Here is a 25,892-nt window from a genome sequence, read left to right on the forward strand (position 1 = left end):
AATGGAGTTCTAACTAAAATTAACATCTATTCATGATTTATACATGGAGGTATTTAGAACAGAGTATATTAAAATTCTGTATTTAAAATAATACTATATATGCAGATTAATGCCTGTGCCTGCCTCAATTTCATTCAGAGATTTTCATGAGCCAAATTTAATCTCGATAAAACTTTGTGGAGCTACACTGGTATACAATATTTATATTATTAATAAATAATTCACATTTAGTAGCAGTGCTATGGAAATACTGTTTAGATGATTTAAAATGTGCTTAGTTGAACTGAAGCACAGTAACATAAAACATAAGGTTGAATTAAGTACTCAAATAAATTTCAGTAACTGAAAGGGGAAAAAAAGAGACAACTATATATTCTAGAGAAAATAAGCAAAAATTACTTGTCTGTTATTGTTGAATGTACCAAAAGGACTTGAATGAGCTTTTGTTAGTCTTTAACTAAAACTTAACATTATGAAAACTGGATGTAAATTTGAGATTAGTATCGTGGACTTACCGAGTTCTGCTAAATTGCCAAATGCAACAAGGCACATTTCTGTCAGAGCTGCATTTTGGCAATGAATGCCCAACAATTTCACTAACGTAGGAATAACACCCATATTGATAAGCTGTGACTGCAAGGTATCTACATAAAAAGAGAGTACAACAGTGAATTAGCATTTCTCTTCATAGTACTGTTCTTTTAACCAAAAAAGCATTTTTCACATAAAGCAACTTCTAGGCTAAGCAGCATTAAAATTTCTGTCTCCTCTACTCTTCAGACTAGGATTTGGTTCAGATTTGAGATATGGACTCATAATTCTTGTCCCTGGCAATGGAGTGTACTTCCAGAAATACTCCTTCCTGATCTGTTCATAGCATATAGTGAATTATGCAGCTACTGACAATTTTGTGGTTATCAGGTTCCTAATAAATGTCAGGTTTGATTCTGGGCTCACTGAGACTAGCTGACTGAAATTGATCTGAGCAAGGTCAATGAAATAGTGATTTATCTGAGAGCTTTTTCTATACACTCTTTTTAAAATTAAAGATCAAAACTGGAAAATTAAAATTAGAATGAATATAAACTGGCACTGAAATAAACATGAAAAGTTTCATAAACACAGGAAGTCACAATGTAGATTATGAAGAGCTTGAGAAAAAAGAAAGTTTAATAAAGACAAAAAATGGAAGGTTTAAGAAAAGTCCTTAGAAGCCATTCTGATAATTTCTTGCACAGGATGAAAGTTTATAGTATTTACAAGTAAGAAAAGTATTGCTCCTAGGTGTCTGCAAATAGAAAGATGCTCTGATGGTTAGGCAGAAACATGATTGGTTTAAAAGATTATTTATAACAGTATTTCCTCTTACACATTTTACCTATAACAAAGCAAAGAAGAAAAACATTGTTTCACAGTTGAATAGAATGAAGCAGACATAAACATACCAGATGTTGTTTAGTAATTTTCCTAAGCATCTTTTTTTTCCTTTGTTTCTAAAGCACTTCAACTATGTTTAAATGTTACAGACTCAAAAGACAAGGATCCAAAGCCCAGTGATGCCAAGAGAACTGTATTACTTAATTTAGCTTTTGGTCAAGCCCTACTGGTGAGTTCTGGGGTGGGGTGGTTTTTTGTTGTTTGTTTTTTTCATTTGTTTGGTTGTTGGGGTTTTTTTTAGTGTGGTTTTCTTGTTAAGGAATTAATTCTAGGCAACTGAAATCAGTTGGAATTCTTATATGTGTGGCGTCAGAGCCATAAAAAAAGCAGATTTTTACAGGGAGATAAAACCATATGACATCTGAAGTTTAGCAAATTTAGAATCATCTCATGTTCTCAAAAAACTCCTTGAAATTTTCATATAATGAAAATTATGAAAGCTTCCAGAATGTTTAGCTCATTTGTATTCAGTATAAAATACTTAGATAATAATTATGAATTTGATGTACCAAGTAAGTAAATGGCATGGTTATTATAGGTTATTGGGGATGAGCAGGAATCCTTATGGCTTGACATCTTTAAAAAAACTGTATTACTTACCAGTAACTGAATTTCCTTTTTTGGGGGGAGGGATTACCTCTTCCACAGATTCATGGTCTTTAGTGAAATTTATGAGAATGCCATGTCAGACACCAAAGAGCTGTTGAAGTTGTCAAATTTCAGGTAAGTACAAATTGTACTAGCGCATGCATTGAATGCCATTTTACCTCTGGCAGATGTGTGAGTCACTACTACACCCTCCTACTTCATTCCAAACTGACTGGAAAAATCTGTCTTTCAATAGGAAACCTGGGGAGAGAGGGAGATGGAATGGTTCTACAGAGAAAATTGTTGTGTAGGAGAACTCAAGTTACTGGTAAATAATCTCTTTTTGTCCTTGGTTTGTGATTGTCCCCTGTAAACACTTAAAAATTCTGGAGGAAAACTGGTCGTCATGGAGAGTAGGAGAACAAAGACACAAACCACAAATGCCATAGAAAATTATTTGGAAAGAAATTGTTTTGTTACTAGACTATACCTTTAGTCACTCTAAAAATCTCTTTATCCAACTGTAATGGATAAAGAGACAATCTCTGTGGACTTCATTCCAGCAACAGAAGCATAAACTCTCCATTTTGAGTAGGTTTTTAGTTCTGCTGTCTCTTTCTTAATATAAAATATATAAAAAGCATGGAGGGAAACCACATAATCTTTGAAAAGAAATAGGAATCTTAAGAGTCAGATAGAAAGATATATCATTGTTCAAGAGAGCACAGAGTGCACTGACTAAAGGACCTCTAGAATTTCCAAACTAAAAAAATGAAAAAAACATATTCTAAAAAAGAATAATTGTATTGGGTCAAATGTCAGGTATTATATCAGACTCCATACCAGTCTGATTTTCCCAGAATAGAAGGATGGCACCTGAGTACAGGAAATATCTACAGTGATAAGAATGGCATTACAAGAATTGACATAAGGTAAACATTGCCTTAACAGCAGTAAGTGTTAATTTAAAACTTAAAATTTTCTCCTTTGACAAAGACAGGGCAACCCTCTGAGTCACAAAGCAAGACCTTTGAAAATAAAAGGCTGCCAGCAGCTATTTGCAATGTTTATACTTAAGCCTGGGCTTGCCATACAAATTCTGGACCTGACATTTACATCTGTCATTATCACCAACAGGAGGCTCTTTCTCTAGCAAAGTCTATTAAGCATTTTAAGAGAAAAGTATCAGGCACCTCACTGATATGGAGACCCACAGCACTTTTTATTTCAGATAAATTAAAAATATCCAAGTGGTTCAGTCTCAGCTGGAGGAACTGCCAGCAGTTCTCTCTCTGCCCTAGGAAAACCTCAGACTAGGTAACTTGGACTAACTGTGTATCTTGGCCTTTCACTGCAGAAATTGTAAATGCCTCACTAGAGCAGGAGACCATTTTGGGGAAACATGCATCCAACCTACAATCAGTTGCCTGACACAGGACTAAAGTGAGCCATGATGCCAGGCAACATTGTGTTTCAGGATGAAACAGCACTTCTGTCCACTTCCTAAGCAGAACTTTATGCACAGAGAGCAGGAAGCATGAAAAACTGAATTCCTCTCCTGAATTTATGACTTAAAACCACAATTTACACTGCTATCACGTGTTTCACAGTGTCTGTGTGTTCTTTTGGGGTGAAAAGCACTGACAGTGATGCTGTACAGATGCATATACAGGTAGATAAAAGGCAATCAATACATGCGCCAGCACAAAGATTACCTACCTAAAACTTGAATTTCAATGGCTCCATGTCCTTCGGTGACACACATGGAAACTCCAAAGAGTAACATCTGAGGAGAATATCCCAAATTGAGAACTTTATTGGGGACATTTTAGTTAAAAATGCTGATTTAGGCTAATTCATGATTTTGAAAAGAGTTTCAGAAAACACCTCATCATTTGTGTCCCATCAATAACTGTGATTATAATACTGAAGGAAAACTAGTTTTGTACAAATTGATGGCATAATTTCATACCCTAGAGAAACCTGCTTGCAATCCCCACAGCTATGTTAAATCATGACAGAACATAAAAGTGATTCTATTGATTATCTCACTGTGGTAGGGAACATACTTTTTATCTGCTTTTGCATACTTTAGGTTACTTTGCAATTCAGTATATTTAGGTCTTGAGCATGCTAGGCATCTCTAGCTGTGATGTAAATGAAACAAAATGACAAGCATGAAAATTAGCAAAGGTAAGTCTTAGGAGGAAGCATTACTGAAATATTGCTGTCAGACCATAATAATGGTTCCATAAATCTCCCTTTCATTTCTTGTATATTTACATAGCTTCTGCAGATGGTCAACAGTGCACATCAGACACCAACATTCATTCCAGTTGCTAAGAGTTTTGTGAGAATAAGAAAGGCTCAGTAGTTGTATGATTTAACATCAGGATGTCACATTTTATGAAGGTGCTGAAGGAAAGACAATCTCAACAGACTGAAGTTTGCTATGAAATGAAATGAGGCAGCAAGCTATAAAGGTAATTATTTTTATCTACATATATATGCTCACATATGTAAATGTATGTATACTTTCACACATGCATACAGTATCCAGTTAACTCCTGATCTCCAATTTGACTATCTAATAAGCCAATTGGCCTAGTTCTTCCATAATTTCTGCATTTCTTTAAAAAGCCTTCCTGGTTTGTTTTAGAGATCTCGAGAGACAATTTGTTACCTTATGGACTGATCCCATTTACTTGCAAAAAGTCTTGCCTCACAGGATTATGGGATCTGCAGAACAACCATTCATATTTGTAACTCTTTTACATGAGTGTTTGCATATGATTGTTAGTTTTATTAGATTAGTTATTAGTTTTCCCCTCTTTATCCAAGCCTGCTTTGCTTCTTGCTTTCAAGCAGATTATTGGCTACACAGAAGCTAATAACTGAAAGCAGGGATGAGCTATTTGTGTCTGATTGAATTTGGGTAGTAAAATAAAATTATGACAAGAGGATTGAGATAACCTGGGCTGAAGGCAGAGGGATGTTTCCCATCAGAAAAAAAACCCTCTAATTTCTAGCAGTGCAATTAAATATCAGCACTTTTTTTAAGCTTAAAAGAACTGCAAGAAATGCCAAAGATTGAGTTTGTTGTCTTAACAATTGTAGTTACTATTGAAATTATAAGATACCAAGGAAGCAAAGAAAGAATTGAGAGACAGTAAGCAAAAATCATTCCTGAACACAAGCAGATGATGCAAGAACCTTGTAAAAGGATTCCTATTTTTAAAGCTTAGACAACACTGTTATAACTGGAGTTACAATTGCAAGCTGAGTGTCCAGAATCAGGATGAGATAGAAGAATGCTCCATTAATTTGCTCTGTTTAGGAAAAGGAAGTCTTACTTGTAGCTGCTCCTTGGTTGCCTTTGCCTTTTTTGTAAAACTCATGTGTGATAAATCCCTTAAAGTACTCCAGACTGAGTCTCTCATGTTTAAAAAAATAAAGCAGTTGATAGTTACTAATAATGAAGTAGTAGCTATTGGAAAAAGAGGGCAATTAGCTGACTGGGCATGGCAAGATGCTTGGAATCAACTAAGACAATTTATATAGTCTTTTGCTCATAAAATGCTGATGATTAGAAAATATTAGGGTGCTCACAGATAATTAGATGCAACTAAGAACCAACTGTGCTGTAATGGTCCTTATCTGGATAGCTAGTACAAATTAAAAGAGTGCAAGTCATTAAGAGCAGTTAAAGAAATCTTCCAAGTCCCCACCTGTAACTTTTTAACACAGCATGCCAAGCCAGAAAAGATTATAGAAACATGAAAAGAGAATGTAGAAGTGCTATTTCAAAGACTGAAACACTTCCTTCTTCCCTAATATATTTTCTTTTATTTTTGTCCAATTGGTTTCCATAACTACGGACAAAGAAATCTGTGACTCTAGGCTGCAACCCCTTACTGCTCATCCTTCAGCAAAACCAGTGCAGTGTTTTATCTTCTTTGTAAATAGCTGGGATCAAACATTTGCAAGTAAATCCCAAAAATGGTATTCACTAAGTTGTGACTACAATTAACTGTCAGGGCAATCTCCATTTTGATGTTTAACAGGTTAGCAAAGAACTGCATTTAGTCAGAATATTATTCACCTGCTGCTGCAATGCATGGAAGTGTGTGGTTGACTCAGGCTCCTAGTTGACACTGACTGCTGTCCTGAAAATTCATGGTGGTCCACAGGTGGTATTTTTAGACCAGCTCACAATTACGGTCCAACTGTACTTGCGACTCTTAAAACTGGCAAGAGAGGTCAACTACCTCATTCTGCATTCACATGCTACAGGTATGGTCGCTAAATTTTCTTCTAAAAATTTCGTCCTCTAAATCACTTTTTTTTTTTTAATATTGATTTTTCATATTATTTGGGGTTTAATTTAATGGTTGCCCCAGTCAGCAAGCAAATTCACAATTTGTGAAAATAAGAAAGGCTCAGCAGTTGTATGATTTAACATCAGGATGCCATATTTTATGAAGGTGCTGAAGGACACAAATCTAGAGGACACAAATCTTACGCAGTCTACCCATGAATGCTGGGCCAAACATAAGCTGGGTTCCTACAAAAGAGACCCTTCCTCATGGAGACAATCAAGTGTGTGGGGTAAGGTGGAGGTTTGGTAAACTGCCAGCACTCCTCCCTGATGAGAGGTAGAACATGGGGCCGGTGAGCACCCTGATCGAAGAGCTTGGAATACTCCTGCATTTCTCACTTCTGACACTGCTTCAGTGGCTCCTGTGAATAGTGTGAGATGAAAGATGTCCTTTAGTAGAGAGGAGAGCAGCTAGTGAATCCTCCTGGCTGTCACTGAACCACACAACTGCTTTATTGATTGCATCAGAATAAGCTCTCTTACTAGATGGAATGAGTCATTTATTCAATGTTCCTAACAGTTAAGCTGTTCAGAAGCTGCTTGTTTGGGAGATTTATCTCATAATTAGTTTTCCTAGAGAAGATCTGCTAGGAGCTTGGTCACTGAAGCAAAACTGATAACAGTATCTCTACACATTGCTTCTAGATTCATCTGTCTGGAGCTACCTAGTCTACTGTATGCTCATTAGTCTTAATTAATACAGAGCATTCTGGTAGCTTAGAGGTGAGAATATATATTTGCTCCAAATATTGTAACAAAGAAAAGTACTGAGTTAACAATGAAATATAATACATGTGATACTCATGCAAAGTGGTCAAGCAAAACAATTCCTGGAAACTATATGAAATGAAGGAACTAGAAAGTTGCTATTTAGAGAAGATGGAGGAAGTACTGTAAACAAGAATCCTTACATAATACAAAGAAAAGAGGAGGAAAAAACCCAATGTAAGAACAAGTGAAGGAGATGAGACACATACAACAGTTATATTTGGAGCTGGATGAGTAACACAAAGAGCTGAGATCTCTAGAGAGATGGCACAGAAGACACATGTGGAAACTATGCTAGAAGAGATGATAAAGCAGATTAAAAATATATACAATAAAGCCTATGGACCATCCTGAAAAGTAGAAAACTTTTGGGGGCATAGGATTGGAAAGTGAGTTACAGCAAGTGCTTTCTTTCAGGAAATGGTGAGTAAATAATAAAGAAGATATTTCTTCCTAAGATGAAACACTGCAATTCAGGAAATGTAAAACAATATAATTATTAACTGTATTTGTAATCTGTGCCATTGCAAGTCAGGAGAACAGCCTCTCTGTAGCCTCCCTAATGTATTCTATTTTCATTTTGAAAAGTTGAAAATGTGTGAATGCTTTAAATATATTTTGACACATTAAAACACTTGTGTGCAGAAACAAGCTAGGTACTAGTTTGTACAACTAATATAGAATGCTATTGTGTTACTCTCATTGGTTGAGGGTTTCTCATTTAATATACTGTCATGTTTTTGTCCCAGTCCCTAAACATCTCCACTTAATGGGATAATGAACATAAACATAATTTGTAGACACGGAACAGTGTTGAACATACCAATAAATGATTTCCCATTTACTTTAGAACAATGTAACATATGGTTTTACATACATTTCACAAGGAGAACTGTTTGGCATATACACCCTCAAATAATTAACAACACTGAACATCTACAACAAATTAGTCTCATGATTTTGATACTACTTGAGAGAGGACTTAATGTAGCCTTCTAATTAGCTTCTGTAAATCTGTGTGAAGCATCTTTATGCGTTGCTTTTAGACAAAGAAGTAAATTCCAGACGCTGATCTTAAAACTTCACACAATTTATGTTATATGGAATTGTGTCAGGAATATATCTAGTATTTTTGGGAACATAATTTTACTAAAACAGAAAATAATATGTGTGAATTAGGTCCCTGATCTCTTTAGAATAACTTAGTGTTAAGCATCCACAATGTAAACCTACAGATGATTTTAACTTTATATCTTTTTTTGTTGGGGTTGTTCTCCTGGTAGACATAAAGCAAACTTTCGGTGTTGTTTACCATTCTCATTGCTATAGTTCATCAGCATGCCACAAAAGACAGTCAAGAGCTTCTCACTGGCTGGATCTGTTTTACTGCACAGTGACCTTAAATGGTCTACTACAATATGTGCACCACCTGCATGGTCAACTGCGTTCCTGCCCTCATCTGTAAAACAAAGAGTTACATTAAAAAAAAAATGAAACCAATCCCCACCGTCGAATCCCGAACGTAACAGTAATCATACAAAATGAAGCTTTTAAACAGAGTGAAGTCATTCCACCACTGTTGTCAAATTCATCTAGAGAGATGCCTGAGGGCCAATTTTTAGTGCAGCAGAGCTAGGAAAGTTAAAACACCTACAACAAAAAGGATTAAGCACCTGGCACTAATACCTTTGTAGAGGAGTTCAGTGTTTGAGGCAGAGCTGCTGGAGCTGATAAATAATAGTCTGAAGATGCACTGAGTTTTGCCAGAGGGAGGTTCTGAGCACTTGACACAGCTTAGTCCATATACAGGTAAATTACTCTTGCTGTCACACAGATCAAGAAATTGAAATACAGAAAATAAATTGCTTTCATTACTTAAAAACAAAAAGAGGAATAAAATGGACAAAGCAGACAGAGGTGCTAGTTCCCAGTGGCAATTGTTCATGCACTCAGTCTGTCACACAGCATGTTCTCTGCACTTCTGTAGCTGAAATTTAATACCACTATCAGATACTTTTTGTGTGGCTAAAATAAAACTTTACTCTGCATCTATAAAAGACCACAATGTTCTGAAGGGTTGTAAATAACACATCATAATCTTTGTATGGAACTCTTCCTATACAACAAATCAGATTTGACACAACAGTGTAGGAATAAAGGAAAAATAGGCCTTCTATTACAGTAATCATCAATACTGCTTCCTTCCTCAGCAGTAAGCAATAAGCAATAGACAACAGTCAATAAACTAAATTCCAGGGCTTCCAAAAGGAGAGATTTCCATGTAAGCTATCACTGGAATCAGCTGGAAAATCTGGATGAAAACAAAACCTTGTGGGGGGGGGAAGGAGGAGGGACTCTCTAAAGTTTTGCAATATAAGAAAAAATAACGCCCTCTCCTCAATTTCTTCATGGCCCCAAAGCAAATCTCCTCTTCTCCTTGTTATTCACACTCTACCATCCCTCCTCTCTCTCTCTCCCCATCATATGTGCAAGTCAAGCACCAAGTTTTCTTCATTCTGCAACATATTCAGCATGAAACCCAAGGCTGTGCACGTTTATAATATGATGTTCCACTGTAAAGTGTTCCAATGCTCTGCAAAAGAAACTTCTAAATCTTCCAGTTCTTGCTAACACCATTCATGAACTTTTTATACCCCTTATACTATATATAAGGAACAGGATTCTAAGTATTGCATGTAGGGACTTCAGAAAATTTGCTGAATGGAGCTGAAGAAAGGGTAATTCTTGGCAGATCTTAAATTATTAGCAAAGTAGAAAGAATTTTGCAGAACAAATTCACTGCCATGACTGTTTGCACCTTGGACAGGATCAGGATGTCAAAAACCTGTGTTTTGCTGCTGGCATGTCTACTTCATTTTGAAAAAGGAGAAATTATAATCTATTAAACAGATAAATTCAAGGTAGGACTCTGTGTCAAGTAGCAACTATTAAAAAAAGGATAAACAGAAAAGAAATTTCTCAGATCCTTGATGCCATAACAAACATAGCTGTAATGCTGAAACAAAAGGAAGTCCTACATGAAAATACAGTGAAACAATATAGTCAGGTGTTTAGACTCAGTGCTTACATGTACCAAATCAGCAGAGAATAAAAAGTGATTTGGGTTGGAATATTCAAGCATTCTGCTTTATTTATCCTCTTCTGGTATTTTTTACTAGAAAATTTATGTAAATACATGATTTAACTCATCTGTTCTGTGAATCAAAACAGAAATGCAAAATGAAACTGAATCACTGATTCTGGATCAGATGGACTGAATGTGGTCTTCAAGTTACTATCATGCAACTTAAATCAACAAACAAAGATGATAAATTCAGGTAAGAATCACATTTCAAGCTCAACTCGGTGTCTTGATGTTGATGAACTACATGTAAAATATGTAAGCAACTTATAATAGAAAGATAGAGTTTGGTGAGTGTTTGGAAACAAGTGTTAAAACACAAAAAAAAAAAAAAAAAAAGGTTACAAGCTAAGTTCCTTACCTGGACAGAATTTGGCAGAACTCTACTGAAAATTACTATGTGATGATATTTTATGAAAAATTTAAGTAATGTATCCTTTCAATTCAAATATCTCTGGTTTGTCAAAAACCGCTGCACAGTCTCTCACTTCAAATACATGACAAAACTCTTATCCACACAATGTTTTTGTTAAGTAAACAGATCACCAGCCTCTGCTGTACAGACAGCAAAAGTAAAGGAGGAAGATTAAGAAAAAAATCTCACTCCAAGAAATGTCTGGCCTTATGGTACACTCAAAAAATTAGGTACAAATGAACCTCAGAAGGTGGCAGGCTGTAAGAGCCAGCCTTTGACAGGACTGCATATGCTGGCAGACTTGTAAAGGAGATGCCATAACGGAGTGTGTTGCTCTCCCTCTTTCCCATGCTGGAGCTCACCCTGCATGGCTGCTTCTCTGCCCCAGGCAGCTGAGTGAAGAGCAGACCTGGGTGAGTGCTATAATTAGGATCTCCTGGTGCTGCCTTCTTTGCCCCAGAGGATTAACTCAGCTCATTAGTGCAAGGCCACAAAGAATCCTGTGCCAGATGTCAGAGGAAAACTCTGAAGGTCCTGCCTACCCACTGCCAGCACTGCTGTGACACTGCAGCATCCCCAAGCAGAAAGTGTAGTCCTGACTCAGAATGCTTCGTGTGCATTTCACCAACTCGCTTCTCACTAGTCCTCTGTCGCTAAGGAACAGATTTTGCACACAAGAATACTCATCAAACTCCAGATCATTTACAGTCAAAACAAGCCCACAGCATGTTGCTGAGTCTTGTTCTCAATCCAACTATTACCTTGCAGTTCAGCAGCTCTATGAACTCCCACACTTAACGTGCTTCCAAGCCTCCCAGAAGCTGTGTTGAATTTTTTTCCCTGTGACCTTTTTAAATAAACATTTTCTATTCCTAAGAGAACAGTGATTGAACAGTTTAATGACAGCATTCACATTTCTTTAAAAATGCTTCTCTGCAGCTCACAAAGGGCAAAGCTGCTGTATAGCATTAAGTACATGTAATGCAGTCTAAAGATGCCAGAATGAGAACCTAAGAAACCAGACAGATTCTTTTCCCTGTAAAATGTACAGTAAGATTTATTACAAGATGAGTTATTACTTCACAATATTCTCTAGCCCAATTCAACACAACTGTCTCTAAGAATTGGTACAGTCCCTTTTTCTATCCAGAGTTGCTCAAAGGAGTTTTATGCAAAAAAAGGGTTTTAAGTGGATTATCAAATTACTGTAACTGTTGACATTCCCTCTGTGAATAGTCTTGTCAAATCTTTCTGTTGCTCAACCGTGCCCAAAGTCAACAACAAAACTTTTTTAATGTACGGGATTGTTAAATCTTTACAATGCAGCATTTAGAGTGGTTTCAATTTACTTTTCCTAAGCCGTTTGCATCACTTTCCCTCGAGTTTTTTTCCCTAATTCACCAAGCCCTAACACAAATCATTAAGTTACAAAATGTTAACAAGAAAAAAAATCTAAGTCAAGAAAAAAGGTTGTGCCAAAATAGAAAGAGATTATCAGAAAATATTTAGGCTTAAAAAATACACCCATTTCTCAGATGATCAGCTAGCAAATAATTTGTTGGCATTTCTTAAAAATAAGCTTTTGGGCTTTAAGTATCAGATTTATACTTTGAAATGTTCTAGTTTTGTCTTGCAACTGGATACCTGAATTATCCTTTCCCCAGTTCATGTTCTGCACAAGTTTATTGGTTTAAATAGTTGCATTGGTATAAATGGTGCAAGTCAGGGAGGAAAACATCATCAGCATGATCAAGGTCCCTGATTTGTATAAACCAAATTGCCAAGACAGCAAATTTGGGTGACACAGGAAAAATACAGTATTTATTTAAAAATTCTTTTTACTTGTGCAATGATCAAATCATTTAAGTGACATACTGCCATTTTACTTTAATTACATCATTGTTATTACTTTTAACTACAATCCTGCATTTTTTGACCAAAATATTGCTTAGATGGGACAGTGCTTTACAGATAACTCTTTCTTGCTTTTCTTAATTAAAAAAAGAAAAACTAATCTACATTAGCCCAAGTTGGGGGGTGGGAGGGACTGTTCTTTCTATGTGTTCTATTTTTATTTTCCCCTGTTTTTTAATTAGGTCCTCTCTGCAAGACCTTTGTGGTGAGGCACGCATTTGCTCCTGCTGCTTATTCTTTCACTTGAAACCATAATGGTCTGATAGCAAACTGGCTGCTGCTGCAAGGAAATTATGATGTGACAGATATTACAAACATGTGTAAGGAAAAAACTGCAGGAGTAGAACTCCAAGGGAAAAAAATCCTGGTCACATGTGGAAAAAAAGAAAGGAAATATTCAAAAAGCAATGGCAAACCCTGAGCTAGTGTAAATGACATTACCTATGTATACACTAGAAAAATACTGCCACTTAGATAAACTGGAACTTTACCTTTTCTTTCCCTGCCTGAACACTGTAAGATTAAAACTTTCCACACAATTCTGTCATTCAGTTTTAACACTTGACTCTACTTTTTATCCTCAGTCTGGTTTGTATATGCTTTTTGGTCACTGCCCCTGTCAGGTCTCTGACTGCATGACTACAGACCACAACACACAGTAGCATTTCATTAATTTTATTTTTCAAGGAAAGAAAACTTCATGTGATTATACCACACTACCATTGTTTGCTGCTTTTTCCATATCTTCTGTGCAATGTCTAAGAGGGACATTACACATGAGATTCATGTTTTAATAGTTTGAAAGATAATTTTTGGGATTGCTCTGCGTTGTACTGCAACTTCCCTTTCCTTTATTAATTCCTCTAGGAATTATACTGCTGGTTACCAGAAATCCAGTTTTGTTTTATTTGATTACTGGTTAAAATAAATTAATGTAATCTTAAAAGTTTTGCTTTACAAAGAAAAAACCAATCTTGAATTAGTTATGTTTGCTTCAGATAACAGAATTGTCCTGTAGTCAGTTAATCTTAAAATGCTGGCAGCTATCCTTAGCCCTAAGGGTAAGCATTGAAGGTACAGTTTGATAAGTTATTATTTTAGAATAATTGCTAAAATAATAAATATGTAAACAGTAAACTAGGAGAACATTAACTTTTAATACAGCCCCTTCGAGGACTGAAAATAGGCAGAATTGATCTTTTTGGATAAAACTGTTGCCAGCAGTTTTTTTGGCTGATGACAACTCATGCAGCAGTGTATTGGCCCTCTTATGCAATTAGTTTATACTAACAATCAAATACAATTTTTAAATGTATCCAAACAGAAATCTAGAGATATTTTTGGTAGACTCTTCATAATATGTTCAATATGTGGACCACAGGATATCAGTGCCATCTAGCCCTAATCTCTTTCATGATTTCTTTTGTTTACAGAGTGAGGAGCTTGGCAGAACATTTAAAGGGAAAGGTAAGTGTGCAGGTATTGAAATCTCCCTAATGCTGTGCTGAGATAGCATTCAAATACAAGCTGGATTCAAGACCAGAATTCAATTTCATTAACATATGCTTATTAGTCATATTCCTCTTATGTCATATTAATACAAGAAAAATAATTTGTTTCTTATTTCAGACAAAAGAACAGTGATGAATTTACTGCTCAAGACTTCAATACTTTACTTCCAGTCAAATGGTACTAGTGGATCTGATATTCTAATACAGCAGCAGAAATGTTTTTATCAGCAACAAGACATACAACACTACTACACTCAGTATTGGCAAGTAATTTGCTCTGGATTCCAAGGATACTTCAATGTGTAATTAAAATGTAGTAATTACTGCTACTAAATTCTGTTTGAAATTAAAGAAGCCAACTTAGAGAAGAAGAGAATGTTCTATGTAGATATACTAAAGTCAGGTAAAGGTCCTCAAAGCTGAATGTAGCTTTGCCTTCCTTTTCATATACAATATGCTTGCAGCAGACTCTTCAGTTGATTTTATAACTCTATGAAACTCCTTAGTAATTCCATTGCAGTCAAACAAATTACTCTAGGTTTATGAGAGTAAGTCAGAGCTGAAGCCAGCTTAGTATTTCATACAGCACAAAATAAATCATGGAACCCAATTACACAGTAAAACAGCAGGCAGTTTTTCTACACTGGAAAAAAAGCATTTATAGAGTCTCTTGCTATTAACAGAATAGACCCACACACCACAATTAATTTAGAATTCCTACTCCCAGGCCTGCAGTGCGATGTTGTCTCTCAGCTTCAAACTCTCCAAGAGGAAGGGTGTGAAGTGAGCATGGCATGGTCACAGTCATGGTGCAGAACAGGGGTGTGCTGCTGGCTGCTACTGAAAGGAGCCCAAATGAGCTGTGGGTCTCCACCAAAGCAGCCAGAGGAGCTGTCCCAGAAAGTGTGAAACCCATGGGGATTTGGAATAGGTTGGGAAAAGCCCAAGAAGAAAAAAGTAAAACAAAAGCAAAAGAATCAACCATAAAGCATATTTGTGGATTCTACCAGGGTACTTTTCTTTCCCTGCTAAAAAAAGAAGAACAATTATTCCAAGAATTGAAAAAGTAATAAGTGGATCTGGGATCTACAAACAGCTAAGGCAAGGCCTGGATGTGCAGTCAGTGCTACTTGTCCCAAATCATGAAGCCTAGGAGGAGCCGAGCCTGAGAACTCAGAGGTTTTGCATCATCTCTCAAATTTCTTTTTTCTGATGATCTAGAAAGATTTCCTCATCATTCTGATTCCATTTAGGCCAGCTGTAAAATAAGAAGTTAGAATAATATTGTTTTACTGCTTCCTAAGAACATTCACAATTAATTGCTAGTAAGAACTCTATATTACTGAGGAAGTATATGTTGGCATACATACGCTCTAGTTTCCAGCTGATGCATTACTTGTGTCCAGAGCCTTGGAGAAAAACCTGCACAATCAAGGACCTCTGAAGTAAAAATGCTGTGGTAATGCTAAAGCACTATTACTTTACAGTCAAAACCTTGAATTTTTGAATTCTCTGCAAGCAAAACACTCAGTTTTCAAGCAACAATCTAAGGACTCTGGTCTTGATATCTTGGTATTTCTTAGGAAACATCTTAGTAGGTGGCATATGCATTTGGTAGGATCTAGTACAATGATAAGTGAAAAATCGTGCTAAGATTCTGCCTAGCTGCATGAATCAGGGTGACCTTCATAAAAGTGATTAGGCAGTAGTGTACCATTATCTACATCAGTTGTGTTCTAGGATTCTGCTGGTTTTCCATATGGTGATGAAAAAGGTTATGCCATTTTTTGAAGAATTTGACTTCTTTCCAGTATGTTTTATTTTAAAGTGTCTGATTTTCTCCTGTAGATCTGAAATTAATCACATCTCCTGAGAGAACACAACTGTACAATTGAGCTGTTTCTTATTTTTGTACTTAGTCTTCTGTACCAGATGCCTGCAAGAGATCTGTAGATTCTTATAAAATAGGCAGCTGAGGTTATGGAATTTATAGCATGTATAAGATCTTTTTAACAAGATGTGATAAAATGTTCATGTTCTGGAGTTGAGGCTGAGATGAAGAGGGATCTGGTTTTGTGTGAAAGGCCACGTAGCTGAAATTCAGCTAGGAGGCTTGCCATCAATACAAGTAAGACTGCATAGATAACAAAGAAATACATGGCTTGGAAATGAGAAAAGGACCCAATAAATCTCCTGCTGAGAAAGGTAGATAAGCAGCTGTCAGAGGAGATATAGAATGAGCTGGCATTTTTAGCTTCTTTCCAGCTGTATAAGATGCTTACATACCAAGTATGGTTGCTAAGAACATGTACCCAAGCTGGTGGTTTCATGAAGAAACAAGGCTGTGGTACAAAAAGAAGTAATTTCTGGATTACACAAGGTCTCTAAACACTACCATTAATATGTATATTATGGAAGGACAGAATGGGAAATTTTTCATTCCACTACAAGATATATGGAGAGCTTAATTTCCTTTGCTAGCTTTCAGAACATGTGAATGCTCTAAACAGCAAGAAGGAAATATTTTCTAATGGGTAAGAGCTTAATCTAATCTCAACTGAAGTCAATCAGAATGCCTCCCTCTAGTTTGTATGGCTTCTGAATCAGGCTCTAAATATCCCAGCCTTTCACTTCCTCTTAGATTATTACTTTTATAGCATAAGTATGGCAGCCTCTATCATGTGCACAGTGCTATATAAAAACACAGAAAAATAGTTTATCAATCACTTCAGAACTGAAATATTTAACAAGTTACCTGTACAAAGATCACTGACATTAGGATAGCATGTGCATTGCAAACTTCATGATAAAAAATATTGTGAAGCTATTATTTGCTAAGAAAATACTACTAATTTAATATAGTATCATTGTCCACTAAAATTGATAAAAATTATTTAATTGACCTAATCTTTCAACTAGACAAACTGCTCTGGTGTAGGGGGTGTCAGAGTAGGAGAGAGACCTGGCTACAGACAGGTTTTTTCTTTCTCCCACATTGTCTTGTTGGTCTTGCAAGAAAGTAGGCCTAATTTGAAAACTGTAGTCTCAGTTTCCCTGTCCCCCATGCACTTGATCAGCCACATGAGACCAGTCACCAGACTCTTCCCAGGCTTCTGTGAAAAAAGCCACCAGAGAGAGCTGAAGTGTGTACTAATCACCAGGGTGTTCATTACGTGATCATGAGGCGCAATTTGGATAATGCTTTGCTTTAACTTAATACCCCAATGGCCAGAGCTGATGGTAGCAAATAATTCTTAGCCTTTATCTACAGCAGAATTAGCCATTCTGCACTGACTTAATACATATCTTTTTGCAGCAAGAACCATATTGAATATAACCTTTTCAAAAAATGGACATGAGATCTTTACATTGCATGTGGAGCCAAGGTGCAGGGAGAACGTAGAAGAGTCTGGGAGGTATCCCTTATTTATAACATCTGTACCTCTGTAATATCCCTTAAAGGGCAAACTTCCTAAAGAAACATCACAGGGAGGAATGACAGGAGGGATGGACAGACAGACACTAGAAAAATACCTGTAGTTTGACTCATGAATAAACAGTGGTGAGGCAGCTAGGATAGCTGTTATGCTCTGACTGGACAATTCCTAAGAATTGAGCTTTGATTATAAGCAAAACCATATAACTGGTGGTTAAAAGGAAATAATGGGTGAGGAGCTTTGCACCTAATAATATAGGTCTGATAAAATTCTGCCCATGAATGAGGCCAAGGATTCTGTTGTCTGGGAATCTGGAAGTGCAAGCAACTGTACTTGTTGCTTGGCTGTAGATACAATGCAGGAGAAAGCAGGAAGGAGGAGAGATCACGTCTCCATTTTTTTACTTTGCACTTTCTGCTTTGATGAAAATTTGAGGTCTGAGGTTTATGTGGCATTTACTAGATAAAGTGTGTAGAACAATTACAGGCTGTACAGGAACATGCAGTAATGTATCTGTTCTTAAACTGTAGGGTTGGACTGAACAATCTGCATACAGTTGCTTCTGACAGTCTGCAATTCATTATTTCTGACTTAAAATATTTTTATCTGCCTCAACTGTTTCTTGTATCTCTGCATACAAGAGCAAGGCTGGGAGACCTCAACCTCATCAGTAATAACAAAGCTTCCTTCTACCCTGCTTCGCAATTATATTTGCTTGTATTCTTGATGTTCAGAGATTCACATAACACAGACTTCTTCAAAACAAATACTTTAAAAAGGATGCTCTCAAGGCTGCTTGGTAAAAGTTTGACCTATTTTTTCCTCTTTAACTGTTTATGTAATGCATTTAATTCTCTGTATTTTCTCCCATGTTCAAATAGGTAATTAAGTAGGGTTTTGAGGGCTAACACATGTGAGCACCCAGACAAAAACAGGTCAACAGGTTTTCATATCATGTTTTCTGTGAGGAAATGAATCTTTTCAGTGAGGTCTTTGTCCACGTGTAATCCACCTTTAACTCATGGAGGGTACTAAATCTCTTTCAGCATTGGGACTTGGTCATGAATTACCTTTCCATGGTAGCTGTGTTCTAGGAGAAGCCACTCCTGAACTTAGGAAATAGTCTTGCCTTCATGCAGCAACTCTGGGATCTGTAAACACTGAGGAACCACTGCCATTTTCCTTTGGACAAACAATTCAGGCAATCCTTCTCCTCTTCAAGGCCAGTTTTAAGGGGATTTCCCTGCAGAAGCAACTGTTTGTCCCACAACTTTCATCCTACACTACACCAACTTCTCTCAGAAACAGAGACCTGATTAACTCACTCTGGCACAATCTGTCACTAAACAAAGTGATCCATGCTTGCTGGGATGAAATACAGGATAACTGGGCTTTCAATATAAAGAAATACTGCTACGAGCCATCCAATATGGACTTTATTGCATAGGCTCAGCCTAACATTGATTTAGCATATAGAGACATTCCTCATTGCTGCATGTTATAGTAACATGGCCAGTAGCACTGAAAAAAAAAGTTCATGTAATTGGAAAAATCTAGTTACTGATGTATCTGAAGTTCTTATACAAATCACAATTACCAGAAGAGTAACAGATGCTTTTGTCTCAATTGGGAAAAAAAAAATACTATCAATATGTTGCATTTTTATTAAGAACTACCAGCTTCCACATCTTGTCTTTGTTATACTTCATAACTTTATAACTCCTTGTTAGGGAAAACCAATAGTAAGAAACTGAAATATATTATATTTTCTAGTAATAAGCATAGTGAAAGTATTTATCCTAAAGAAGAATTTAGGAAGAATGCATAAATATTTAATAATTACACATTAAGTTAACAGCAGATGTCAGATAGGATGGATGTGATAACTAAACACTGTAAATCGTCTCTTCCACTCAAATCCAATATGCTAACCTTGATTTTTGACACATTTTATTACACTTTACTCATTAATTTTATTCACATACACAGGGAAGGTAGTGACTGTCCTCCCACAGGAGCACGACAACACATGGCACACAGAACACATCACGGCCTACTGTAGATTTTATCAGTGCTAGCTTTGCTCCACAGAAGGACAACACAAAGAGAGTAATACAGTTTTCTGTACAGGATAAATTCTGCAATGTAAAAGCCAGTAGCAGTCCACAAAACCTCAACTACAAAACCATTTCTATGTGCCGTTATTGTATTTCATGAAAAAATGTGGGATGAACAATAACGACCACGAACAGTTACATAGATTTTACTTATATGAAATAAACCAGTGCACCTGAGAGTGACCTTGATCTCATACATAATCCTGAAACAGAATATAGTAAATAAATTATGTTATAGGAAGCTTAAGAGCTTCTTTGTGAAATTTCCATTGGGAAGCAGCTGTTCAGTTGATTGGTCACCTTAAAGAAAAGCCTAAATGAAAGAATTATACATTAACATCCTCAAGCAGTAATTGTCTGTAACTGGAAATGCCAATATATGATTAACTTCCCTGAGTTCAAAGGCAAGGTAATTTAAAACAACATAAAATGTAAATTTTCAAACTCAGATGAAAAACATAGCAAAGAGAAAGGTTACAGTCAGTACTCATACAGCAAAACTTTTGGTAAACATAGTATGCAGAAAAATTCTCACCATATAAAATAAGTCACTAACTCTCAGGATAAAAAAAATGATTTTACAATTTCATCTCACTTCCCATCTGCAGACATCCATAATTCCTTCATGTGCAGCATGTTACTGGTGTGTCTGCTTCTGCACCACATTTATTGTGCACAAGTTTTTTTTCAAAATTTTGAAGTAAGGGATAATGAGATTGCATTTTCAAAACACTGCAACCACTGGTTTGGTTTTGCAGATGACACATCCATGCATGTAATCAGCACATGCAGTCACACATGCATTTCAAATTTCAATTGCTTCTCATTATAAAAAATTATTGTGCCCATAAAAAGCTAAAAAGCCTAACCAATGTCCCCCCCCACCCTTGACTACCAAAAATACAAATATGTACTCCTGGAGCAACTGATTGGCCATGTAAGAATTTTGAGAATCAGCAACATAACTCAGGCATCATTTCAGCCACATATGCAGCTCTGCACAGATTTGAGACTGGTTAGAATATGAGTATTCCATTCTGACTCTGTTCCATTCCAACACATTCTGTCTGAGGAAAAATTAACTGTTCAGTGCCTCTGCATATGTAGCATCTGCTCCGTAAAAACCCAGTTAATTATGTTTGAAAAAAAAAAAACCAACAAAACAAAACCAGGATCAGAAAACCTTTCTATGTTATATCCAGTTGCATTACAATATTGAAAACATGTTTTAATCTTCCTGTCACAAAAGCATTATGCAAGTGTGATGTTCAATTTTCTCATCCAATCAGAAGAATCATGGGGTAAATAAAAACCAAGAAAAGAGGAAACCCCGCAGCACACAATACACATAACACCAAAACACTCCCCTCCCTTCAACAAGAGCAAGTACAAAATAGAGCAGATTTCAACACTCACGGCTATCGTAGCATATATTGCCCAGGGCACGTCCTGTTTGGAGCAAAACTTCCTGGTCTTTGCAGTTTAACAGCTGCACCAAGGGAGGGATCAGCCCAGCATCCACACAGGGGTTCCGCATGAATTCTGCAAATAAAGCAAAGCCTCTTAATGCCAGGCCAGCTATTCCCAATCCCATCAATTACAGCGACACTGGCCTGGCAACTGGGCCTTTTGTGTGCCTTAAACACGTGCACAGACAAACAGTGTAAATTCTCATGTAAGTTTCTAGAGAATAAGCCCAAATCAGGATTTGGGCTTAATTCTTTCCATTATTTGCTAATTTAGAAGGAATTAAGGGCATTAATTGACTTCCATGGAAACGAATTTAACATAGATCAGACTAAGCATATTTTTAGCATCACAAAGAAGTGCTGCAAAGAACAGTGAATTCACAACATATTCAACATAAATTAGAACTTCTAAATAACACAAAAGATGACTTAAAGCTAGTATTCTAGAGCAGCATTTTTTACTCTCTATTGCCTTAATTAGAATTCCAGAAAAGCTTTTGCTTCAAGAGATTAAAAAAAAAAGCTCAGTAACAGGCTTTTATTTCGAAGGTGAAGAAAAGAACAGAAAAGAGAATGAGAAATACAAGAGTTTATGTGAGCCCAAAAGCCTGTAGCTTTCCACAATCTAACTGATACCCACCATGGGAGGAAAGGTAGAGCACCCATCCACTGGGAAGCTCTCTGCCCTTCCTTCCTGCTTTACCACAGAGAAGCAAAGAATTATTTTACATCTGTGCAAGTCATAGAGACCTATCCTGGTGTCAGAGACATAAAGGGCTGTTCTGCAGGAGATACAGCCAGGCAGGGACTGTGCTGCACATTTTCAAAAGGCGGTTTATAGAAGGAACCACCTGATAACACCAGTGTTATTTCACAGTTTACTAAAGAGCACCCTTTAGAGATGTATTGTAAGGCAAATGGTCAATATATTTTTTAATTTGTTCTGAACTGCAAATTATCAGAATCACAGAGTGGGTAAGATTGGAAATGACTGCAGTGGCTCATCTGGTCTAACCTTCCTGCTTAAGCAGGGTCATTCCGGACCACAGGGCATAGGATTGCATCCAGATGGTTCTTGGATATCTGCAGTGAAAGAGACTCCACAACCCCTCTGGGCAATCTGTTGCAGTGTTTGGTCACTCATACAATAAAGAAGTTCTTCCTCATACGTTGGTAAGGTCCCCTCTCTGCCATCTCTTCTCAAGACTGAACAGATCCAGCTCCCTCAGCCTTTCCTTGTAACAGATGCTCCAGTTTCCTCTCGCCCTTGTAGCCTCTGCTTGACCTGCTCCAGGAGCTCCATGACTCTCTTGCACAGAGGAGGCCAAAACAGGACACTAATTAGGATGCAGCCTCACCAGGGCTGAGTAGAGGGGCAAGATATGTCTCTTCCTGATCCTAAACAGTATTGGATCTTTCAGAATCAGTTAACCTTTGTGTTACTTAATCATTTATGAGACAGAATGAACCAGGGTATACAATCCCCCTAAAAACAGATGAGAAAATTTTTCTGATTCTGGATCAACAGAATTCCTCATGCCAATAACTCAAAGATTTCATACAATGCTTGAAGTACAAATACATCTTCTCAAATACTCTGTTGCACCTATTACAATGTTCTTTGATGTTTTGGTAGCTACAAAATCTAGTCTCCTTTGTATTTAATCCTTCAGTGTTATTTTAGCTAAAGAATTGTCGGAGGTAAGCAATGATCATGTGAGGATATGACTCTGATACATCAACACACAGTTAAGAAGAATCAACAGTATCTGTACACTTGCACAGGTCCAAGAAAAGATAGATGTGAGCACAATTAACCCACCTTCCCAAGGTACTGTAACATTTTAGAACTGTGGCTAGATGCTATAGTGTGATAGATGGTGATACTATCCATTGTAATGAACAAAACAAATATCAGATACATTTGTTCTTTAAAACTGGTCTTGCCATGTCCTTGTGACATTCAGTATATTTATCGCCCACTTTCAACTTCATTGCAATGTTTATTTATTACATGTATTTAGTTTCTTCCTCTGTCTGCTCTGTCCCCTTAGCCTTTTCCTCTCAATTGCCTGTAAATACTTCCGTGTTCCTCAGCTATCCCTGCCTCACTTTCCTTTATACTCACTAACTTACCATAGTCTCTACATCATCAAAGTCAGGTGGATTTTTTTTCCTAGTCTGTATCAGGAAATGAAACTTGTTCTCTCGTAAAATACTGAGAGGTCTCAGTCTGTTCTGCTGTTTGTTTAGGTTCTTCCTCACATGCTGAAAAGGAGTAAGAAACCCCTCCTCCACCCTCCCTCCATTTGGAGAGTGGAAGCTTTTACAGCAACAAAATCATTGGTCAATCGCTGAGCAAATTTGTATTTATCGAGGTCATGTAAGAGCAAGAAGTAAAAGAAACAGTGCCATATGTATCAAAATAGATCTGTGAAACAGATGTGGTAATCTGCACCTACTTTTGCAGCTGATACTACACAGAAGTAATAGAAGAATGAGAAAGTAATTGAGAACAGAGTCTTTAAAAGCTTTCCACTAAACTGGGAGAGAAGTGAAGCAGATCCTCGGAAGAAAACAGCAAAGAATCGCTTAAGGAGTTAAGAGAAGAACCACTGAGAACAGAGTAACATAAACCAAAAGAAGGACAGGATTTTGAAACTGAAATGTAATTGTGTCATAGTATTACAGACTGTGAAGATGATGTTCTCTCATTCCTGCATCTGGCAAAGCAGACAAGACTAAAAACCTTGGAAGAGGGTTTAAAAGGTCTATGGTGGAGAGAGAAACTCCATGTAACAAGTTCACCTGAGCCTTCATGATGCTCACAATTGAAAGGCAAATAGCTGTAGCTGGAGAGACATGAGTGACTAAAGGGAGTTTTGTATGTTTGGGTGTTTAAAATAGAAGAAACAAATATGAGCTCAAGCTGGGAGGAGGAAGAGTCATGTGAGCAGAGGAGGTGAAACAGCAAGAGCATGGAGGGGTGAAAAGATGAAGCATGACAAAGCTGCCAAGGCAAGTAGAGAGATTTGATGTGATCAGATGGGCATGCATATGATCAGATGAGGGGAATGTAAGAGGAAAACAAGAAGTGGGGAAGGAAAAAATGCTGTTGTATCTGTAACACCCAAAATCACAGTCTCTGCTCCAAGTTCTGGCAGTACTGCATGACATGAACACTCAGGAAATGGGTTTAATGCCTACTATCCATTGAACACAAATTTCTCAAAGTGCCCTAAAGTTTGTTGAAAACTGGTACAATATAAGCATTAAACTCTTTGTTTTATGCAATAAAACAAAGAAAACAACAGAATTCAAATGAAGTACTCCCTCCTATCCTGCTTAAGCAACTGTTTCAACGGAGTTAGAAACCAATGAGAAATACCCAGATGATCTCAGTCTTGAAAGCACTGGGAGCTTAAATAATTTCTGAATACCTTCACTTTAATCTGGGCTGAGGTCCCAGTTACACCTGCTAATGACTCTAAGGAAAAGACAAAAGCTATTTTGTATGATGAACCAGGTAAAATGCCAGCTTTTCTGAGAGTGTACATAATTCATCAGTTTAAAAGCTGTCAGGGAAAAGGACACATTAGAAACTATTCAGACATTTCATGTGTGATTTCAGATACCGGCTAAAATGCTCTGTAAGGGAATCTTTGCAGAAACAATACATAGTAATCAGTTTAGCTATTGTGAACATTGATTTTATTCTTAACTTTTTCCTTCTTGGGTAGGAGCTAAAAGGACCAACTGTGAGGACATATGGTTGACAGTGTTGTTCTAAAAAGACTTATTATGAATTCACTAAGTACAGAAAAAAACCATGATATATTTGCCTAAATCTCTATCATTCTGAAACATTCCTAAATTTAAATTTCTATGTATACATATTTTATTGCCTCTTTATCTAAATAATTTTAACATTTAAAAACTAAACATATCTCTTTTCTCATTTGTGTTGTTTCTGAATAACCATATATAACTCTGTCTTAAAACCAGTAAATTGGGTGGAGGTCACCATGGGGTATCAGTAAGAAGCTGTAGTTTGTGATTCCTCAGAAAAGGTGGAAATGGAATGTGAAAGTAGTCAACAAAAATGTAGCCCTTTCCCTGAAGGGGCATCAACATGAGAGTTTGCAAAGGGAGAGGGATGAGGCTTCCGGGACAGCAGTTAAGTAACATTCTACTTTTCTCTCTCTAGCCTGTGGTGAAAGAAAGTCCAAAATGGAATCTGTGCCTCTTCAGCTGTGACAGCAGCAAGTCCAGGAGTGAGAAAAGTCAGCCACAAATGTCCTCTACCCTCATCACAGGGTCTGCCCATAGTGTCTGCTTGCAGGTATGAGGCCATTCTTCTGGGCTCAAGATACACATGTATTGAGTGAGCTTTAAGACAATCCTGTCTATAGAAAAATTTAAATAGTTTTTTGATTACCTCTGATGTTGTATTATATAGTGTATGTATATAATACATACCAAAATGGAGCTGATTCTTATTTGGGACTTAAGACTCTAACACATACAATGCTCTTTAGGCAGGACTAATTGGTTTCAATGTGGTATCAAAGACTCATAAGGGTTATAATCTTAGGACAAATCTCAGACCAAAGAAATTATCTACTAACCACCTGTATAGATGCTGCTGCTATAACCCTATGCACAACTGGCTGTACACATTGTGCATGTCTCTTTTTCTACATGCTCTGCATATAG

At 36.9% G+C, this 25,892-nt stretch overlaps 1 protein-coding gene across 3 annotated transcripts in view; it reads right to left on the minus strand.

Annotated features, from left to right (window-relative positions):
• Positions 1 to 25,892, minus strand: part of RAP1GDS1 (Rap1 GTPase-GDP dissociation stimulator 1) — a 90,637-nt gene that overhangs the window by 17,257 nt on the left and 47,488 nt on the right. For 2 of the 3 annotated variants that reach the window (XM_058024039.1, XM_058024038.1), the window contains exons 4-6: positions 21,124 to 21,249; positions 8,484 to 8,630; positions 516 to 644 (exon numbers count right to left, since the gene is read on the minus strand). In XM_058024039.1, coding sequence (XP_057880022.1) covers positions 516 to 644; positions 8,484 to 8,630; positions 21,124 to 21,249 — 402 coding nt within the window. The remainder of the gene's footprint in view (positions 1 to 515; positions 645 to 8,483; positions 8,631 to 21,123; positions 21,250 to 25,892) is intronic. The other variant, XM_058024040.1, reaches the window with a different exon arrangement.

Source organism: Melospiza georgiana, chromosome 5 (genome assembly GCF_028018845.1).
Source record: "Melospiza georgiana isolate bMelGeo1 chromosome 5, bMelGeo1.pri, whole genome shotgun sequence".
In the NCBI taxonomy this organism is placed as follows: domain Eukaryota; kingdom Metazoa; phylum Chordata; class Aves; order Passeriformes; family Passerellidae; genus Melospiza; species Melospiza georgiana.